We start from the raw sequence: 16,831 nt of genomic DNA, 5'->3' as shown, positions 1-16,831 counted from the left end.
AGGACTCCAAAGCCAAAGCAAAGAAATCCCATTTCTTTCTGGCCACATGTTCTTGCCTGAACAGAAAATCTGAAGGAATAGTGAGCAGCTGGGTATGAATATCCTCAAGATGGGACAGAGCGTCTCTTGTTTTTTGCTGCAGGTTACCAAATCCAAGACGATTTAATCTTCTGCAAGCGATCTTGGCGTGCTTTAAACGCTCCCCCAACATGAACATATTAGAGCCAACTAAGGTCTGCTCCTCCCAAGCAGCCTTCATACAATCCAGGAAGGTATGATGAGAAGCCAGAAAAGAGAAATACTTGAATGGTTTTTTGGAGTGACTAGGATGATTCTCCAACTGAATGATACAAGGGGAGTGGTCAGAATCACCTGGAGGGTCAAAGATAGCAACAGCACTTGAAAAGGAGTTAAACCACTCAATATTTCCTAATGCCCTATCCAACTTCCTGATTATAGGTTTTGTTGCTGATGGTTTGACCAAGTAAAAAACACACCACGACTTGGGATATCAACCAGGTCATTGTCTCTCAGACACTCTTGGAAGTCATCTAGACCACTTAGAGAAAACGAAGAAGGGATGACAGAAAAATGGTCAGATGTAGCAGCAATTTGGTTGTAATCTCCCAATAAGAGCCAAGGAGTATCCCTCAACGGGGAGGAAGGAGACAGAAAGCTAATTTCCTCCCAAAGCAGCCTTCTCTCAATAGCAGTGTTCTTCCCGTACACAAAAGCCGCAACAAAAGAATTTTCGATGTTAGGTACTTTTATGCTGCACAAAATCATTTGCTCAGATTTCTTGAAGACCAAAACAGACACTGAAGGATCCCAAACTAACCAGATCCTTCCTAAATCCGAGCAACAGTAGTTGCTTTCCATACGCCAACCAGGGAGGATGGACGCCAAAACTGAAGCCGCATTAGCCTCTGCTACATGCATTTCCAAAAAACCTCCCACCAATAGATTATTTGAAGCAATCCAGCTTCTAACTACTCTTTGTCGAGATTGGCTATTTAAGCCTCTAATATTCCAACAAAATATCGACATACTATCCAAAAAAGTTGTTTGAAAACTTGTTTCAACGACTTGCAGCTTTGCCCGAGGCCTCTCCTCGTGCGAAAGCTTGAGCACCTGATCTCATCTGATTGTGCCAAAATTTTTGCAGTTTCTTTCTTGTCTTCTTAGTCATATCACCCCAACCAGGTGGAATTGGAAACGAGGCATCATCAATCAGAACTTGAGGCTTGTCAACAACCGCATTACTCTTCACAGAGTGCAGAGTAAGTGGAGAAGATAGACCAAAGACAGGATCAGGCTCAACAGAAACAGCAAAAGATGATTGAACTGAACTATATATATCACACAATTACATGTTAAATTTTATTAAAGAAATGTATATTTAGCATGATGCAAATTCCTAGACTTAGCTTTTATGTGCCGCGGGACGTTTGTTTCTACTTTCTACAATTGATATTTCTCCAACTTTTCTATTTTTAACGGACTAGTTTTATCGAAGAAAACAAGAAACTATTTTGGTTGGTTAAAGTGGTTGGTAATAATTTTTTTTTAAAAAAACAGGTTGCTTGCTGCATTAGTCTCCTTTTGTTATGTACTAAACGCCATTTTTTCTTTTTTGAATGAAAACTACCCATTGGCAAAAAAATAATATAAAAGACTTATAAACCTTGGTTGACAAGAGAAATGATATAAAACTTAGGACAAGAGAGTAAAAGTTTATAATATTTGAAAGAAACTAAACGCAACTACCTATAGTCACATGCCCTTATAGGATTAAACTTAATTATCATATGCCTGAAAACTCCGTATTTTTCGCACTTCTTATAATCATTGAATCAATCATCACGAAATCATATTATTACGTTTTCCGCAAATTCCAAGTCATATCTAATTAATTTATACATATATCTTAATCAAAACAAGCTCTCTGAGTTCTACTATAAATAGCTGATGAATCCTAAGTCTTTTGCATCCAACACTACAACAATCATCAACTTCTTCTCTAATCAAAAGTTAAACACCTAAGACATTGAAAGAAAAACAAATGACGAAGATTTTCTCTCTATTGGTCGCAATGATCTTTTCCATAATGTTCTTCATGAAGATCAGCTCAGTTTCTGCTGGTTGGTTGCAAGCTCATGCGACCTTTTATGGCGGAAGTGATGCTTCTGGTACAATGGGTAAGTCTCACAAACTAGAGATGGAAATTTGGTTTTTAGGGTTTATTCGATTTGGAGATATTTATAAAAATAATTGGATTTAAAAGATATAAGATGAACTTTTCATGAATCTTTTTTATTGTACATATTTTACATAAAAATATGATTCATTTAATAAAATTTGGTTTTGGTAAGGTTTGGTTTGTTTGGTATAAATCAGACTATGAATTAATTTCGGTTTGTTTAGTTAGATTCTGTTCTACCCTAATTAGAGTTCTAAAAACAGTATTTCTTCTTCAACAAGAAACCCTCTCATAGTTTTCTTCTTCAGGTGGAGCTTGTGGTTATGGAAACCTATACACAGACGGTTACAAGACAAACACAGCGGCGCTAAGCACGGCACTGTTCAACGACGGCAAGTCATGCGGTGGATGTTACCAAATCTTGTGTGATGCAACCAAAGTACCACAATGGTGTCTTAAAGGAAAATCAATCACAATCACAGCCACAAACTTCTGTCCACCAAACTTTGCTCAGGCAAGCGACGATGGAGGATGGTGCAACCCACCAAGACCTCACTTTGACATGGCTCAGCCTGCGTTTCTAACCATCGCTAAGTACAAAGCTGGTATCGTTCCCATTCTCTACAAAAGGGTTGGATGTAGAAGAAGCGGAGGGATGAGATTTACGATGAACGGTAGAAACTATTTCGAGCTTGTTCTCATCTCAAACGTAGCAGGAGCTGGTGAGATCTCTAAAGTTTGGATTAAAGGCTCTAAGAGCAACAAATGGGAGACAATGTCAAGAAATTGGGGAGCTAATTATCAGAGCAACACTTACCTTAATGGACAATCTCTCTCTTTCAAAGTTCAACTCAGTGATGGAAGAATCAAAGCAGCTCTCAACGTTGTTCCTTCGAATTGGCAGTTTGGTCAGAGCTTCAAGAGCAACATCAACTTCTGATCTCAGTAATGATTGGGTTTATGGTTTTTATCCATCTTTTGTATTTACTTTCATTGGGTATTTTTGCTTCCTCTGTTGCATCATCATCATCTGTGAGATAAGCTGCTTGTTTTATAGCCTTATTATAGTCTTGCTTCCAGAGAGTTTATAATCTGGAGAAGACTCAAGCAGTGATGATTGTATTTTGTACATTTAAGGAAGAATATGTTTACTATATATATATATATATATATCTATGAAAGGATATAATATAAAACTACTTAGCTTTTAAGGTCTTCAGGTATCTCTTGTATAATATTGCCTCAATCTTCATTCTCAACCTCCTCTGCAATGTACAGGTTTTACCTCTGCTAATATGAATCGACCTTAAAACAGAGTTCTATGTTTTGGAAACAGCTCTTTTTTTAAGCAACAAGAAAAATAGACCTTAAAACAGAGTGCTATGTTTTGGAAATAGCTCTGTTTTTAAGCAACAAGAAAACAGAGCAATGTGTTTCTTTTCGTCTATCATTTCTCTCTGTCTCAGCTTATGCAAAACCACCGTTAGTTAAAGTTAATCGCGCCTGAAAAATCTTAATCTCAACTTAAACCTAATTTAAAATCAATTTCATGGTGCCAAGCTGACGATTAATTCGAAGTCATTTAGGGAAAATGGATCATCTGTAATTTCGTGATCTTCTTTCTGAGTTCACTGTCTTATTCCGATTTACCGGCAAATACCGTTTACTACAAGTTTTTACACATCTCTAGACGAAACAATCACATGTCGAAAAAACTTGGTATATTGAAAGCCTCAAGATTCAGAATATACAATTGAGAACAACTGTGAATGTAAAGTTACATAAGATTTAAAATTATACAGGCTTATTTGTATCTATATCTAACCTGCAGAGAAGTGGTACACTACCTCAGCTTGGCTTAAAGGAGAAAACTCAAAGATCATGAATAACACCTTCAATAACTTTCTGAGCTGCATCTCGGATACTCGTAAGATTTGTTTTGATCTCTTTGCACAATCTTCCTTCAACTAGCCGCACTGGTAACCACATCTTCGGTTTTACATCCACAGTGTATGCAAGCGTCGTCCGAAAATCTTTAAATTGTAAATCCAAAGACTCCCCATGAATCCCTTTGTCGAGCTGTGTCACGAAAAACACAGATAATAATCAAAAACAGCCTCGATGCGATGCGTTCTTATAAGAGTGATTTCGTATGATATATACTTGTTCGATAGACCATTTGCCTTCAAACAATTGGAAATCGCCTTCGACCATCTTAAAGTCGATTTCACGTCTCCTCCCATGAGGCAAAATCTCAAGCTCTTTCTCAAAACAATCTAAAACAGCTTTGGCATTGAACTTAAGACCAAGTGCTAAATTCTGCTGTCCCATCTATCAAAACCACAACAAAAACCAGAGGATATGAAAATGCACTCAAATCAAGCAATATTACACCATTTTCAATACTTGAGCAATGCAATCTTCAATCTCACGGTACAATATCATGGCCAATTCAAGCTTAAGTAAGAGCCATTGATACACGAATCGAAGAATTGGATTTGAGAGCAAAAACCTGGAAAAGACGAACACGATTGCCTTCTTTCTCGACCAATTCGCTAACAACGAGACCTGGAATGAAATCAGATAACTTCTCGTAATCAGTCAATACACTCCAAACGGAATCGAGACTCGCTTCCATTCCAATCTTCGAACGAATTCGACGAGAGCTCTTCTCGAGTTTCTTCACCTCTATAAGAACACCATCGTCGCCTATCAATTCCTCTGTCTTCCCATCTGTCAAACAATAATCATCTTCATCATCAATTTCAATTTCAATTTCAGTTTCATCTTCGCTTGAATCGAACCGCGAAGAACCGTCGCCAAATCGGCAGGTGAAACATCTACGAGAAGAAGAAGAAGAAGCTAAGAGTGTCGAGGAAGGTGAAAAAGAGGATAGCGAGTGAAAAAATTTAGTCGGAGACTGTGAAATCGTTACGGCGGAGGTGGTGGCTAAAGCGGCGGCGCGTGGGTGGTGAAAGGCGGAGGAGAAGTCTAATAAGATGGGAGAAGATTGCATTGTTTTCTAGATCTGGAAAAACCGTCTAAAAGAAGGCTTCCTAATGAACTATAGGCTTTCTATTTGGGCCTTTTATTTTCTCAAAGTCAAAATGGGCCCATTTAAAATACATAAATTATAGAGTTAATAAAAAAATATATATCATAAAATTTTCAAAATGTTTTCTATCTACAATTTTACATCCAATAATATCATTCGTTAGTTATAGATATAAAAAACATGGATTACATGAATCGAGTTATGTATTTATGAAAAATACTATTTTGTTTATAAATGTATTCTCTATCTTTTATAAAAGTCTGAAATCTATTAGACTAGTACAATTTTAAACCATGAATAGCTATTGTTCATGTAATTTTTGGTAAAATAGTCACATTCAATTGTAAATATTTCAAACTTTTTTGTTGTCAGCCAAAATATTACGTTTTTTGGGGGGTCAAAACCAAAATATATTTCCTTCATTTTTAACATTTAAAAGTTTTGTTTGTGCTTTTAATATGAGTTTAAAAGTTTTTAATTTGATGACTTTTCCCATTTTTTTTTTAATATGATGTATTGAATCTTCTTCCACTCTAAATTATGTATAAGCAAAATGCCAATATTCTTTACCCACTAAAGAAACTTATTAACTCTCTCTATAATATATATTTCACTAAAATGTCATTGACTCTGTATTTGCCACTAAAAAAAAAAAAAAAAAAAAAGACTTTAATTATAGATCCAAATGACCTTTTGAGGAAACCTATTGGCTGTGTTTTAGGTTGATGATCTTTAAACAATTACGAATTTGAATTAACTTGTGCTAATGATCTTCAAGAGGAAACTTTGAAGAATATCACTAACAGACTTCTGATTAAAAAAAACAAAACATTTTCATATAAACTAAAGTCTTATACTTATAGTTTATATATCAAATATAATATGATCGATAGAATCAAACCGATCTAATCTAAAAAGCAAAACCTTTCAAGAGATTGAACATAAAGAAGGTGGGTCAAAATCTTAAGTATGATTTTGGATCTCAACTGGATCTTGAAGAGATTAGCAAAAGCTTAATTAACGATGTAAAACGGATTTAAAAAAAAAAAAACCATATTAACTTAAAGATATAGATTGAGAGTAAAAATACCTTCAAGGTTTGGAATTTTAATGGACATTTTCTCTTCGTCTTTTGTCAAACCTCTCAGATGTTTTTGAAGATCTCAAGACTAAATACAATTTGGTTTATACTTTATATGTATAGACAAATGATGACCACCTTAGATGCCAACTAATCACTGTGCCATATTTTAAATTAAACTCGAAAAATTATACAGTATTGCCTACTATCCTGATTCCTGACAATTCTGAGTGGCTTGACCAATTTTATATTCCAAATGATTTAATAATAATATTTGTTCGTACCCTCAGATTGGTGTAAGTTATATGATATCACCGAAAGTTAAAATAAAATCCTCTTTTACGCTAAGAAAAACAAAACGAATGAGTTAGAGAAGATAACTAGTTTCGCCGCCAAAAAAAAAAAAAAAAAAAAAAAAAAAAAAAAAAAGCTAGTTTCAAAGATGATTTTCATATCGAACCCGGGACCGTTCTTGCAGCTGCAAGCCGTATACCACCAGACTAACTCATTGTTCTTCTCTTTCTTTTTTGTCTTTTTTTGGGTCAAATGTTAAAAAAAGCTAGTATCAAAGATGATTTTTACGGGTCTCAATTTTTTTCTTGTTCGTATTATATAATTTATTTCTCGTGTTACTTTATGAGTGGAGATGCATTGTACTTAGGCATATTTTTTTTTTGGCGGCCATTGTACTGAAGCATATAAGTTTAAATCTACATTTTACATATTAATTATATATAATATATATTTTTTTTGTCAACATATAGCTAGTGTATATATTGTATATTCAATTATTGTTGGTTTTCTACTATTAATGTAAAGCAGTCATTTATACAAAAATAATATAACTTTTCATCTTATATTTACTGCTATTTTAAAATCGGGAATCAATCGGGAACTAGTTTTAAAATTATTTTAATATTATTAAAATATATTAATCTAATATTATTTTTAAAATAGCAGTAAGTATATAAAAATGTATTTTTGAAACAAATTTTTATTATTTTTTATTAAAATTTGAATATAAGTTATTGTAAAACATCACAAACTCCCAGTTCAAGAATTAATCGGATTAGACGAAAAGTAATCGGATAACTCATTTTTTTAGGGAATTAGTCACTAATCGAATAATGGATTTAACGATTAAGCGGAGAGTATGCAGATTTTTTAAAACGAGGTTCAAACGATATACATTATGAACAAAGGATATAATTTAGTTCAAGAAGAGGCAAAAAAAAAAGCACCTTCAGTTACACATGGTTAAGGAAGCAACTCGTAAGATTTGTGTTTGGCGCAATGGGCCTTTATATGGTGAATGAATAAAGAGCTAATTGGGCCGAAACTAGAACCTTGGAGGAGGAGGAGTTTCTGGTTATCGTCTCCACACGTAAACCTCGGTTCCTCGTCGACGTCTCCGATCTTCGTGGTCTAACGCAAACACACACACACAATTATAATCAAACCAAATTTCTGAAAATGGAAAACAAACAAAGAGAGGAAAGTCAAATCCACGATTAAGAGTACTTTTCACGCGGCGACATTGATTCGTGATGAGTTCGTGGAGCAAGAGCTTTGGTAGGCTCTTCAATGGTGTATCGCTTGTAGCTAAAGAGATCTATAATCAGTCACCGGAGTTACAGAGAGCGAGGAATGGAGATCTCGAAGGCTTAATTACGTCTTCTGGGAAAAAAGCTTTGGTTGCTGCCACCGACTTAGTCGGACTTACCTCCGGGAAGCTTCGCGAGCTCTCGATTCGTCGATCTAAGGAACCTTCCGTTGTTTACTTCGACGAAGGGGATAATAAAGATACCGTCGTCGTAACGCCTGAGGTTAGATCTGATAGCACCGAACCTAGCGAGAAAATCGTTGATTCGAGAGACCTGAGAAGCGAATTTAGCGATGAAGCTAAGATTTCAAATAGAGAAGAAGAGATTAAGGTTTCAGGCAACGTAGACAGCGAGATTATTGGAGTTCGAGCTGCTGAATCAGGTGCGGTGGCATCATCTTCGGCGGAGGTAGCAGCTCCGGTGAAGAGACGGAGACCTAGAGAGAGGAAGGTTCCATCAACTCCTATAGCAAGAGCTTATGGGTATTGGAATCAATCACTTGTTGCTTAGTTAGGTTTATATAGAATCTTTATGATGAAGCATTTTTAACAAGTTGAAATTTTGTGTATCGTGAAGGTTTTTTAATTTAGGAGCTGCTCTTGCTTGGGGAGCTGTTAAAGAATCTACGTATAGGATTGTGAATGGGACACCAATGACAGAAGGCAATCAACCTGCACTATCGTCTTTGATGTCTAAGGAAAATGCTGAAAGATTGGCTCTTGGATTGTGTGAAATGCGTGGAGCTGCTCTCAAAGTTGGGCAAATGTTGAGTATACAGGACGAGAGTCTTGTTCCTGCTCCGGTATGTACGAATCGATTTCTTTTGTCTACTCTTAGCAGCTTTAGTTTGGTATCTGTTTTGACATAAAGAAAGGTTCTTTTGTAGATCTTGAATGCTCTGGAGTATGTGCGTCAAGGTGCTGATGTGATGCCAAGGAGTCAACTTAATCCTGTTTTGGATGCTGAGTTGGGTCCTAATTGGCAATCCAAGTTGACTAGTTTTGATTATGAACCGCTAGCGGCAGCGAGTATTGGTCAGGTACTACTAACTTAGTTTCTACGATTGTATTTTGATTGAAGAATGCATGTGATACTTTGTGAGTGTGTTGAATCGTTTTCTTCTTCTATTCCTTAGTTCGTTGTAATGATGTTTTAGGTGCACCGAGCTGTCACTAAAGATGGATTAGAAGTCGCAATGAAGATTCAGTACCCTGGCGTTGCCAACAGCATTGAAAGTGATATCGAAAATGTCAGACGCTTGTTAAATTATACAAATCTAATTCCAAAGGGACTCTTTCTGGACAGAGCTATAAAGGTATTGTAATCTTATCGAGTGTTACTTAAGTCACTCTCTGTATGTTAGGTATAGAGCAATACATTCAGTCTCTGATTCTATACTCTGATGATCGAATAACATAGAAGAAAATTAACAAAATGATAATCCCCCTTAAAAATTTGGACAATGTGTTACAAATGATCAATTTATCCGTGTCTTAAGATTCGTGACGAAGATTTTTGCAGGTTGCCAAAGAAGAGTTGGCACAGGAGTGTGACTATGAAATCGAAGCAGTCAGTCAAAAGCGCTTTCGTGATTTGCTTTCAGACACCCCAGGGTTTTATGTTCCGCTTGTGGTAGATGAGATTTCAAGCAAAAAGATTCTAACCACAGAACTTATATCTGGTAACTGCATTTCCGCTTACTCTGTTCCGATATTTGTTATAATGTTACGACGAACTAATCTTTGCTATTAACATATTCTCCCAGGGATCCCCATTGATAAAGTAGCCTTGTTAGATCAGAAAACAAGAGATTATGTTGGGAGGAAGATGCTGGAACTCACTTTGAAGGAGCTTTTTGTCTTCCGCTTCATGCAGACGGATCCAAACTGGGGTAACTTCTTATACAATGAAGCCACAAAAACAATAAATCTTATTGATTTCGGAGCAGCTCGTGATTACCCCAAAAAATTCGTCGATGACTATCTACGAATGGTAAAACAATCTTATCATTTTAGCCTTTTCTCACACATGTAAAAGATTGAAGAGAATCTTGAGAACATTTCATGGAACCCTTTTTCAGGTGATGGCATGTGCAGAAAAAGACAGCGAAGGAGTGATTGAAATGTCGAGGAGACTTGGGTTCTTAACCGGAGATGAATCAGACGTAATGCTAGACGCTCATGTCCAAGCTGGTTTCATAGTGGGTCTACCTTTTGCAGAACCCGGTGGCTACGCTTTCCGAACCAACAACATTGCTTCTAGCATCTCCAATTTAGGAGCAACCATGTTGAAACATAGACTCACTCCACCACCCGATGAAGCCTATAGCCTTCACCGTAAATTATCCGGCGCTTTCTTGGCTTGTATCAAGCTTGGAGCCACCGTCCCTTGCCGTGATCTATTGCTCCAAGTTTACAACAAGTATCAGTTCGATGATGAGCCACAAGGTCCAATAGTCGCTACTAGCTCTGTTTCTTCAACATAGCTCTCTCATACACACACAATACATTAATGATTTTTTCTCTTCCCTTTGTGGGGAGTAAAAACGATTCTTTCTGGTACACCTTCGAGTTTAATTTAGAATAAAAAAAATTCAATAATGTAAAATGTTGAATATTACAATGCTGGAGAAAAGCCAATCATCAAACTTATTAGATATATATTTAACTCTATACTTTTTGGCTTATGACCATATACTCAAGATCAATTGCCAAATCTCACCGTCAACACACAAAAACAGAACAAACTCTTTAAAAAAAATTACGAAATCAAAAAGAATTTTCAAAACTTAAGTGGAAAATGCATGCAATTTTTTTTTTTGAAGCGAATTATTTTTTGTAAGAGAGTGAGTGAATCATAAAGAATTAGGAGGTTGATGATGAGTAGTGGACACAAAAGCCACAGCATGAGCCCACGCCTTAAGCCTCGCTTTCACGTCTTTTGGATCATCCCCTGAAATATCAAGTTAAGCCCATATTTTAATTCTGTAAGCTCAAGTTTTGCCACAAACTATAAAAATGGTTAATGTATATTAATAATTTTGTAAAATAGCATTTGGCTTTTGCATATAAAAAGCTTTCAAGTTTAGATATTTATTAGTGCATATAAATCCAACAAAAAAAAAAAAAGATAGAAAGGTCAAGAAAAAAATTAAAAGTTTTTGGAATTTTAACTAAGAGCCAAAAAAAAAAGCTTGGTGTTTTTTTGGGACTAACCGGGACTCGAAATACGGTGGTTAGAAGAGATAGGAGAATTGCCGCCACTACTAGTATCCATCGTTGACCCGGAATACGAAACCCGACCCGGTTCAAGCTCAAACCCCAAATCTTTACAAGCTTTGACTTCTTCTAAATCCATACACAATGGCCTTCCTCCTCCTATAGGCCTCGTCACAACCACCACTCCTCCTCCGTAACCACCGTGACTACTCTGTTCATCGCCGCCGTAGCTCCTCCGCATACTATCAACCCACGGTGGACACTCCGGTTTCAGTCTCCTTCTCCTCCTCTGATTGTTATTCGTCTTTTGAACTTCGTTCTCGCTAGCGTAAGCTTTATCGCCGGAAACCGGAGAACTCACCGCCAAATATCCTCCTCTTCGCCGTCTCCGTCGTGGAGGTGTCGCCGGAAGTGATTGACAACCGGTTGATCCTTTATCAGAATCAGAAAAATTTAGCTCCTCCATAGATTTCTCTCCTCCGCCGCCGCCGACACGTTTCTCGTCGGAATCAGAAGATTCGCCGTCGGCTTCATCTCCGTCGTAGTTGGAACAAACGGAGAGTCTTGATAAAGAATAGTGTTGTTCTTCTTCTTCTCTTAAGAAAGACGCCATTTTCATATCTTCATCAAAAGCCATAATAATAACTCTCTCTGCAACAGATAGATAAATGTAATAATTTGTTGTGTCTCTATATATTTTTGATGTTTTCTATTTTTCTTTGTGAGTTATCTTATATCTGTTTTTAGCTTTGGATTTTGATTTTCTGTTTGGTTAAAATGTTTTGATTAAAAAAGATAACGACATGGAGACCTTATATATATCCTATATCCATTCTTTGAATTTACAGATTTATCCCCCAAACTTATAAACTTTGTTTTTCTTAAAAAATAATAATAATATAATTGTATAGCATAATTAATGATAGGGTGAATTTGCTCTATAACCATTTCTGATAAATAAATTAAGAATATAGCATATTAATTTGAAAAATTAAGTAACTAACATGAATGAATTGTGAAATGACTAAAATCGAGTTATTGAGGGTACGTGGCAAATGAGAAAAATAAAGAATTATCTTTATTTTGTTTTCCTCTATATTTTTAAATATGATAATGTTTACCCCTTAATATTTTTTTGCAACATATTTTTTACAAATAAATGATTCGAAAATTCAAATCTACATAAAACAAATATATTTATTTTTCTGCATCAAACACAACTTGAATTTCTTAAATCGGATTTGATTTTTTTAAATAATGAATAGTGTTTATCTTTCTACACATAAATGAGATAGTATAGAATCCAATGAAATAGTATAGAACGAAACATTTGTAATAAAATGTAGGTAGTGGTGGTGGTGACGGTAATAACTTGGTGATGATGATGGTAACGGTATGGTGGTGATGGCATAGTTGTGGTAGCGGTGGTGTGATGGCATGGTGGTGGTGATATAGTGGTGGTGATGGTGACGTCGGTGGTGGTTAGGACAACGACGATGGTGGTGGAGGTAGTAGTAGTGGTGGTGGTGACTGTCGTTGGAACTTTTCTCGTAAAGTTGAAATTCTGGAAAGAGATTCAAAATTTGATTCTCCCCAAAGAAACAGTAATCAAAGCTAATATTTTACATTTACAAAGAAAATGGGATAGATATTACGTAAAAACAAAAGAAGAGAGACACAAGGGCAAAAGGGTCCAAAATACAAAAATTACACACAATATCATTGGCTTTTTTTTGTTGGTTATTTACTTAATTATAGATTTTTGGTATGTTATTGGTGCAAATTTTCCTTAATGATACTCCAAGGAATGTTTTGGAATTTTAAGAAGATCTCCCATACATAGAATAAATTTGATAAGGTTATCTCGTTTTTTTAAAGCGATTATAATGGATCCTTAAAAAACATTTGTGTGTTACATTAAAAAAACGATCAAAATATGAAATATGATTAAGTGCTGAAAATGTTATACTTTAGAAACCAATGTTAGATCCTTGATTGCATCGTTTAAGTTAGTTAATTTGTATCTGGTATGACTATTTAAATTAGCCATTGCGGATGTGATGTATTTGGGCTCTTCTTCTTTTGGTGAAGTTTATACTAAATGAAATTACAATTTGACCAAAATATTTCTTAATGACATTGTATTAATATTTATTTGGCAATTTTTAAAAGTATGGTATTTTTTGACCTTTTTCATATGTGATAATGTGGCATATATTATATGTATTTTACTTGGCTTGAGAAAATAATATAAACAAATATTTGTTTATGTGAAAGCTATTTTCACTTCCTTGATTTGAGTTAGAAATTTAATGTTTGAAATTTGTTATACCACTTTCCTTTGGTTTAATTTGTGTTATCTTTTTCTCTTTTTTTTTTGGCAGCAAAAGACAGATGATAGTACCATAGTAGTGTATTATATTACAGAACAGAAATGTTTCACAATTGTAATTAGTTTTTTAACTCGTAACTTTTATCCTTAATGCAAGAAAATTACCTTAAAAAAAAAAGTTTACCTTAAGCAATAACCGAATGCCAATTTCCACGTGGCACACATCGTTAGAGCTCATGACTGCAAGGCTAATCTTGTAATTTAGGCATCTAGGGATATCCGTTTCACCGTTTGGTGGGAACTTTGTTCATTGATTAATAGCGGATTAATTAGGAGTATTAAACCGTAATTAAAAAAACATTAGAAATCGTCTATGCTGATCTAAGTGAGCTTGACCAGCTACTGCGTAAGCCAACCGTCTTTTGACACGTAAGATTTGTGCAAGAGATAGAACCAAGACCAGTCCGCACGACGAGGCTGTCCAAAAACATCTTATCATATCGCAAAATGTCAATTTATATATTCTTTACAAACATCGAAAACACTTAGAGCAAACGCAGTGGAGCATGTGTAATTGTGGGTGTAAGTAATTGTTTATTGTTATAATTAAAAGAGAAAGAGAGAAAAGAGAGAGAGATAGAGAGAGATAGAGAGAAGAAATTTTTTTCTATTTTTATAATACTTCACATTTGAGTGTAAGTCTACACCCAATTTTTATTGAAAAGGTAACTTTTGCAATATTTCTCAATTGTTTATAACCAACACCCGAGTAACAAGTGTGCCACTGCGTTTGCTCTTATGAGATCTATTTTAAATTCGTCGTATGATATGAACATAGTTTTTAATCACCATTAAGGTATTTAGTTCGGAATATAAGGGAGTTCGGTTTGTACAATTGTACACTAAGCAGAATGTATTTCTATAACAAAATTAAAGCCAAATATAGTTGTTATTTTTCGTTGAGAATTCCATTTCTGCAAAGAGAAATGTATATGTATATGAAGTTAAATAAATACACGTTATGTTATTTTTTTAATAATGTAATGATGCGATGATAACACATGTCATATGATATGTGACAACTTCAAAATACTTTGTGTTAATTATTATCAATATTGATAAAGTAAGGAGCTAAGTTTCTCTTTTCATGAAAAGAATTGAATTATCGTGACCTATTGGAAAAAAATATAAACACTATAAGTGAAGGTCCATATAGCTTTGTTTCGTTTCTTCTATACCCTAAGGACACTTTTGCTTAAGGACTATCGATGGCTCTTTGCTGTTTGTGAGGGCAAATGGACGGCCTTGATTAGGTCTTCCACACGTGTCATATACTAATTAATGATTGATTATACTAGAGATCGCACGTGCTGCTGTCCAGACAAAAGAAATATTTGAAGTATTTATATTTTCATGACAGATGAAAATGAAGTTTTTAATCATGCAATTTGAATTTTTTTTTGTCAATTCTGTTAACTTAATGTTTTTGCAACTTTCATAGTACGTTTAAATGAAAATTTATAATGTATTGATTGGGTAAATAACTTTTTTTATCGATTACTAAATTTGAAATTCAACTAAAAGTCTATAATAAAGAAAAAAAATCTGTTTGCTTCTAATTTAATTTGTTTTGTGTGGTAGTGATCATGCCAAGTATATGAGTTTAAAAGCATCTAAAAAGCAGCTTAAGTCTCAACAAAGCGTTTCCTTCTTTGTGGACTTAATTCAGAGAATGGAACCATACTACTATGTGTCTATGTCTATATGTATAATTTCGTAAGAAACAATATATGTTGCAATATGCAAAGAATGTTATCATTTGCATATTTAATAAATAAAAGTAATAGTTGGTAAGACCGACCCAAAGAAGATTTATATTGAAGGCAAACCAATCAATGCATCCCACGAGGGCATTGAGATTTATTTTAGGAAGACAATGACATATTGACGGCCATTGATAATATTATTAAGTATTCACACTTGAAAATGATATATAAGTTTTTAAAATAGTATAAAAGATGATAAATATATAGGAGAAATATAGTTTTCTTGTCAACTCCCGGAGAACAAAATAAGACTAATCTTTGCACAGTTCGAATTGCAACTATATATTAACTCAAAATATTGGACGGCTTTGATACTATTGTTACAAAATTGGCAAACTAACCCTTTTTCTTGAATAATCTGACTTTAAAGTAAACATATTACTATCATGTGTTTGTGTTATTGGCCTTTTTGTCAAAAATCTTAGTGCAAAAAGAAGAAAACTTATCGGGCTTAGTCCCGTAACTAAAGGCCCATGTAATCTTTAGTGGGCTTCCACTATAGATATCAAACAAATTAATATCTAGGGCTAGGCTTAATTTTAATAGACACGTTGTTTTTTTTTTTTTTTTTTTTTTTTTTGATAAAAAATAGACACGTTGTTACGAATGCAGCTTTAGTTTAATGTTCATCAAAAGTGAACTATAGCAAAGAACTTGAAGTAGAAACTAAAAGCTGCCGGATTTAAAAAGACGAATGATAATGTCTAATATTTTAAAATTGAAAAAAAGACAACCAAAGTTAAAAACTGTTCCTTAATAAGTTCATTGAAATGAAACTAAAATTAAAGTGAAAAAAAAAGAAGATAAAGTAATAAAGTTGTCCCTATATAAAGAAAGATACACACTAGCCTTTTTTTAGAAGCTTCACCTAAAAAATGTTACAATAGTCAATCGAATAAATGCTTTGTCTATCAATATATAAAAAAGTTCTTAAGAAGAACATAATATATTATTCAATCTGAATTGACAATATTAATCTCAGAGATTCCTCAATACTTATAAGAGAAAATTATTGTCGACTTTCCTTTGTTTATTCCATTAATTCGTTGAATTGTACACTTTAATTATCGTCGACATAATTCACTAATTTATACTAGTGTATTTTGAAATCTTGCACAAACATGAATAGAACGATTAACTGTATCCTCTTTGTTTTTATTTTTATTTTTTGGAAATCTCTTTATTTTTTTTATATCTTAACAAAACATATGTATATCATTTCACAATTGAGAAGGGTATATCTCCCCCTCTCTGGTTAATTTATTGATATCAAACAAAGCATGTAACCATTTTTTTTTTTTTTGACAATCTCATGTAACCATTTTGTTACACAAACACAATTTGCTTATCCACATACCAAAGACGCAAATGTAAGAGTATGAGCTATTTTATTCGTAGTGTTTAAATTTAATAGAGAAATTATTAAGAAAAAATTGTCAAAGATTAGATGTCCAACGGAAATAATTCGAATGACACTTGAGAATACGGGGGAATATTGTTGATTTGGGCCTTTTT

At 34.3% G+C, this 16,831-nt stretch overlaps 5 protein-coding genes across 6 annotated transcripts; 2 read left to right on the top strand and 3 right to left on the bottom strand.

Annotated features, from left to right (window-relative positions):
* Positions 1 to 1,670: 1,670 nt before the first annotated feature.
* Positions 1,671 to 3,360, top strand: LOC9308952 (putative expansin-A17). Its single transcript, XM_002874921.2, has 2 exons — positions 1,671 to 2,198; positions 2,509 to 3,360. Exons 1-2 carry the CDS (start codon positions 2,063 to 2,065, stop codon positions 3,138 to 3,140), a joined length of 768 nt encoding a protein of 255 aa, XP_002874967.1. The 5' UTR covers positions 1,671 to 2,062; the 3' UTR covers positions 3,141 to 3,360.
* Positions 3,361 to 3,904: 544 nt separating this feature from the next.
* LOC9311034 lies at positions 3,905 to 6,471 on the bottom strand. Of its 2 annotated transcripts, XM_021021015.1 has the most exons (4): positions 6,346 to 6,471; positions 4,713 to 4,933; positions 4,364 to 4,531; positions 3,905 to 4,279 (listed from the first exon to the last, which is right to left on the bottom strand). In XM_021021015.1, exons 1-4 carry the CDS (start codon positions 6,371 to 6,373, stop codon positions 4,073 to 4,075), a joined length of 624 nt encoding a protein of 207 aa, XP_020876674.1. In that variant the 5' UTR covers positions 6,374 to 6,471; the 3' UTR covers positions 3,905 to 4,072. The 2 variants fall into 2 exon arrangements, with proteins under 2 accessions (XP_020876674.1, XP_002872882.1); XM_002872836.2 differs by lacking the exon at positions 6,346 to 6,471 and having other exon boundaries at positions 4,713 to 5,390.
* A 1,127-nt stretch (positions 6,472 to 7,598) lies between these two features.
* LOC9308951 (protein ABC transporter 1, mitochondrial) lies at positions 7,599 to 10,559 on the top strand. The gene is made up of 7 exons (XM_021021013.1): positions 7,599 to 8,422; positions 8,517 to 8,742; positions 8,827 to 8,979; positions 9,097 to 9,255; positions 9,462 to 9,621; positions 9,706 to 9,932; positions 10,021 to 10,559. The coding sequence occupies exons 1-7, from the start codon at positions 7,884 to 7,886 to the stop codon at positions 10,423 to 10,425; spliced, it is 1,869 nt and encodes a 622-aa protein (XP_020876672.1). The 5' UTR covers positions 7,599 to 7,883; the 3' UTR covers positions 10,426 to 10,559.
* On the bottom strand, positions 9,861 to 11,995 carry LOC9308950. The gene is made up of 2 exons (XM_002872835.2): positions 11,156 to 11,995; positions 9,861 to 10,892 (listed from the first exon to the last, which is right to left on the bottom strand). Exons 1-2 carry the CDS (start codon positions 11,793 to 11,795, stop codon positions 10,795 to 10,797), a joined length of 738 nt encoding a protein of 245 aa, XP_002872881.1. The 5' UTR covers positions 11,796 to 11,995; the 3' UTR covers positions 9,861 to 10,794.
* A 1,704-nt stretch (positions 11,996 to 13,699) lies between these two features.
* Positions 13,700 to 14,016, bottom strand: LOC110227276. Its single transcript, XM_021021018.1, has one exon. It carries the CDS (start codon positions 13,987 to 13,989, stop codon positions 13,840 to 13,842), a length of 150 nt encoding a protein of 49 aa, XP_020876677.1. The 5' UTR covers positions 13,990 to 14,016; the 3' UTR covers positions 13,700 to 13,839.
* Positions 14,017 to 16,831: the final 2,815 nt, after the last annotated feature.

This window comes from Arabidopsis lyrata, assembly GCF_000004255.2.
Source record: "Arabidopsis lyrata subsp. lyrata unplaced genomic scaffold ARALYscaffold_6, whole genome shotgun sequence".
Classification (NCBI taxonomy): domain Eukaryota; kingdom Viridiplantae; phylum Streptophyta; class Magnoliopsida; order Brassicales; family Brassicaceae; genus Arabidopsis; species Arabidopsis lyrata.
The sequence above is the reverse complement of the archived record's forward strand: the minus strand, read 5'-3'. Positions and strand labels throughout refer to the sequence as shown.

What these genes read in the sequence shown, in the direction of transcription:
- LOC9308952 (XM_002874921.2), top strand. Translation starts at nt 2,063, where the DNA reads ATGACGAAGATTTTCTCTCTATTGGTCGCAATGATCTTTTCCATAATG. An exon ending in TGATGCTTCTGGTACAATGG is followed by an intron (nt 2,199 to 2,508) that starts GTAAGTCTCACA and finishes TTTCTTCTTCAG; the next exon opens with GTGGAGCTTGTGGTTATGGA.
- LOC9311034 (XM_002872836.2), bottom strand. Translation starts at nt 5,216, where the DNA reads ATGCAATCTTCTCCCATCTTATTAGACTTCTCCTCCGCCTTTCACCAC. An exon ending in ATCGTGTTCGTCTTTTCCAG is followed by an intron (nt 4,532 to 4,712) that starts GTTTTTGCTCTC and finishes TGGTTTTGATAG; the next exon opens with ATGGGACAGCAGAATTTAGC. An exon ending in GCAAATGGTCTATCGAACAA is followed by an intron (nt 4,280 to 4,363) that starts GTATATATCATA and finishes TTCGTGACACAG; the next exon opens with CTCGACAAAGGGATTCATGG.
- LOC9308951 (XM_021021013.1), top strand. Translation starts at nt 7,884, where the DNA reads ATGAGTTCGTGGAGCAAGAGCTTTGGTAGGCTCTTCAATGGTGTATCG. An exon ending in TTCTGGACAGAGCTATAAAG is followed by an intron (nt 9,256 to 9,461) that starts GTATTGTAATCT and finishes AGATTTTTGCAG; the next exon opens with GTTGCCAAAGAAGAGTTGGC. An exon ending in AACCACAGAACTTATATCTG is followed by an intron (nt 9,622 to 9,705) that starts GTAACTGCATTT and finishes ATATTCTCCCAG; the next exon opens with GGATCCCCATTGATAAAGTA.
- LOC9308950 (XM_002872835.2), bottom strand. Translation starts at nt 11,795, where the DNA reads ATGGCTTTTGATGAAGATATGAAAATGGCGTCTTTCTTAAGAGAAGAA. An exon ending in CCACCGTATTTCGAGTCCCG is followed by an intron (nt 10,893 to 11,155) that starts GTTAGTCCCAAA and finishes TTGATATTTCAG; the next exon opens with GGGATGATCCAAAAGACGTG.
- LOC110227276 (XM_021021018.1), bottom strand. Translation starts at nt 13,989, where the DNA reads ATGATAAGATGTTTTTGGACAGCCTCGTCGTGCGGACTGGTCTTGGTT.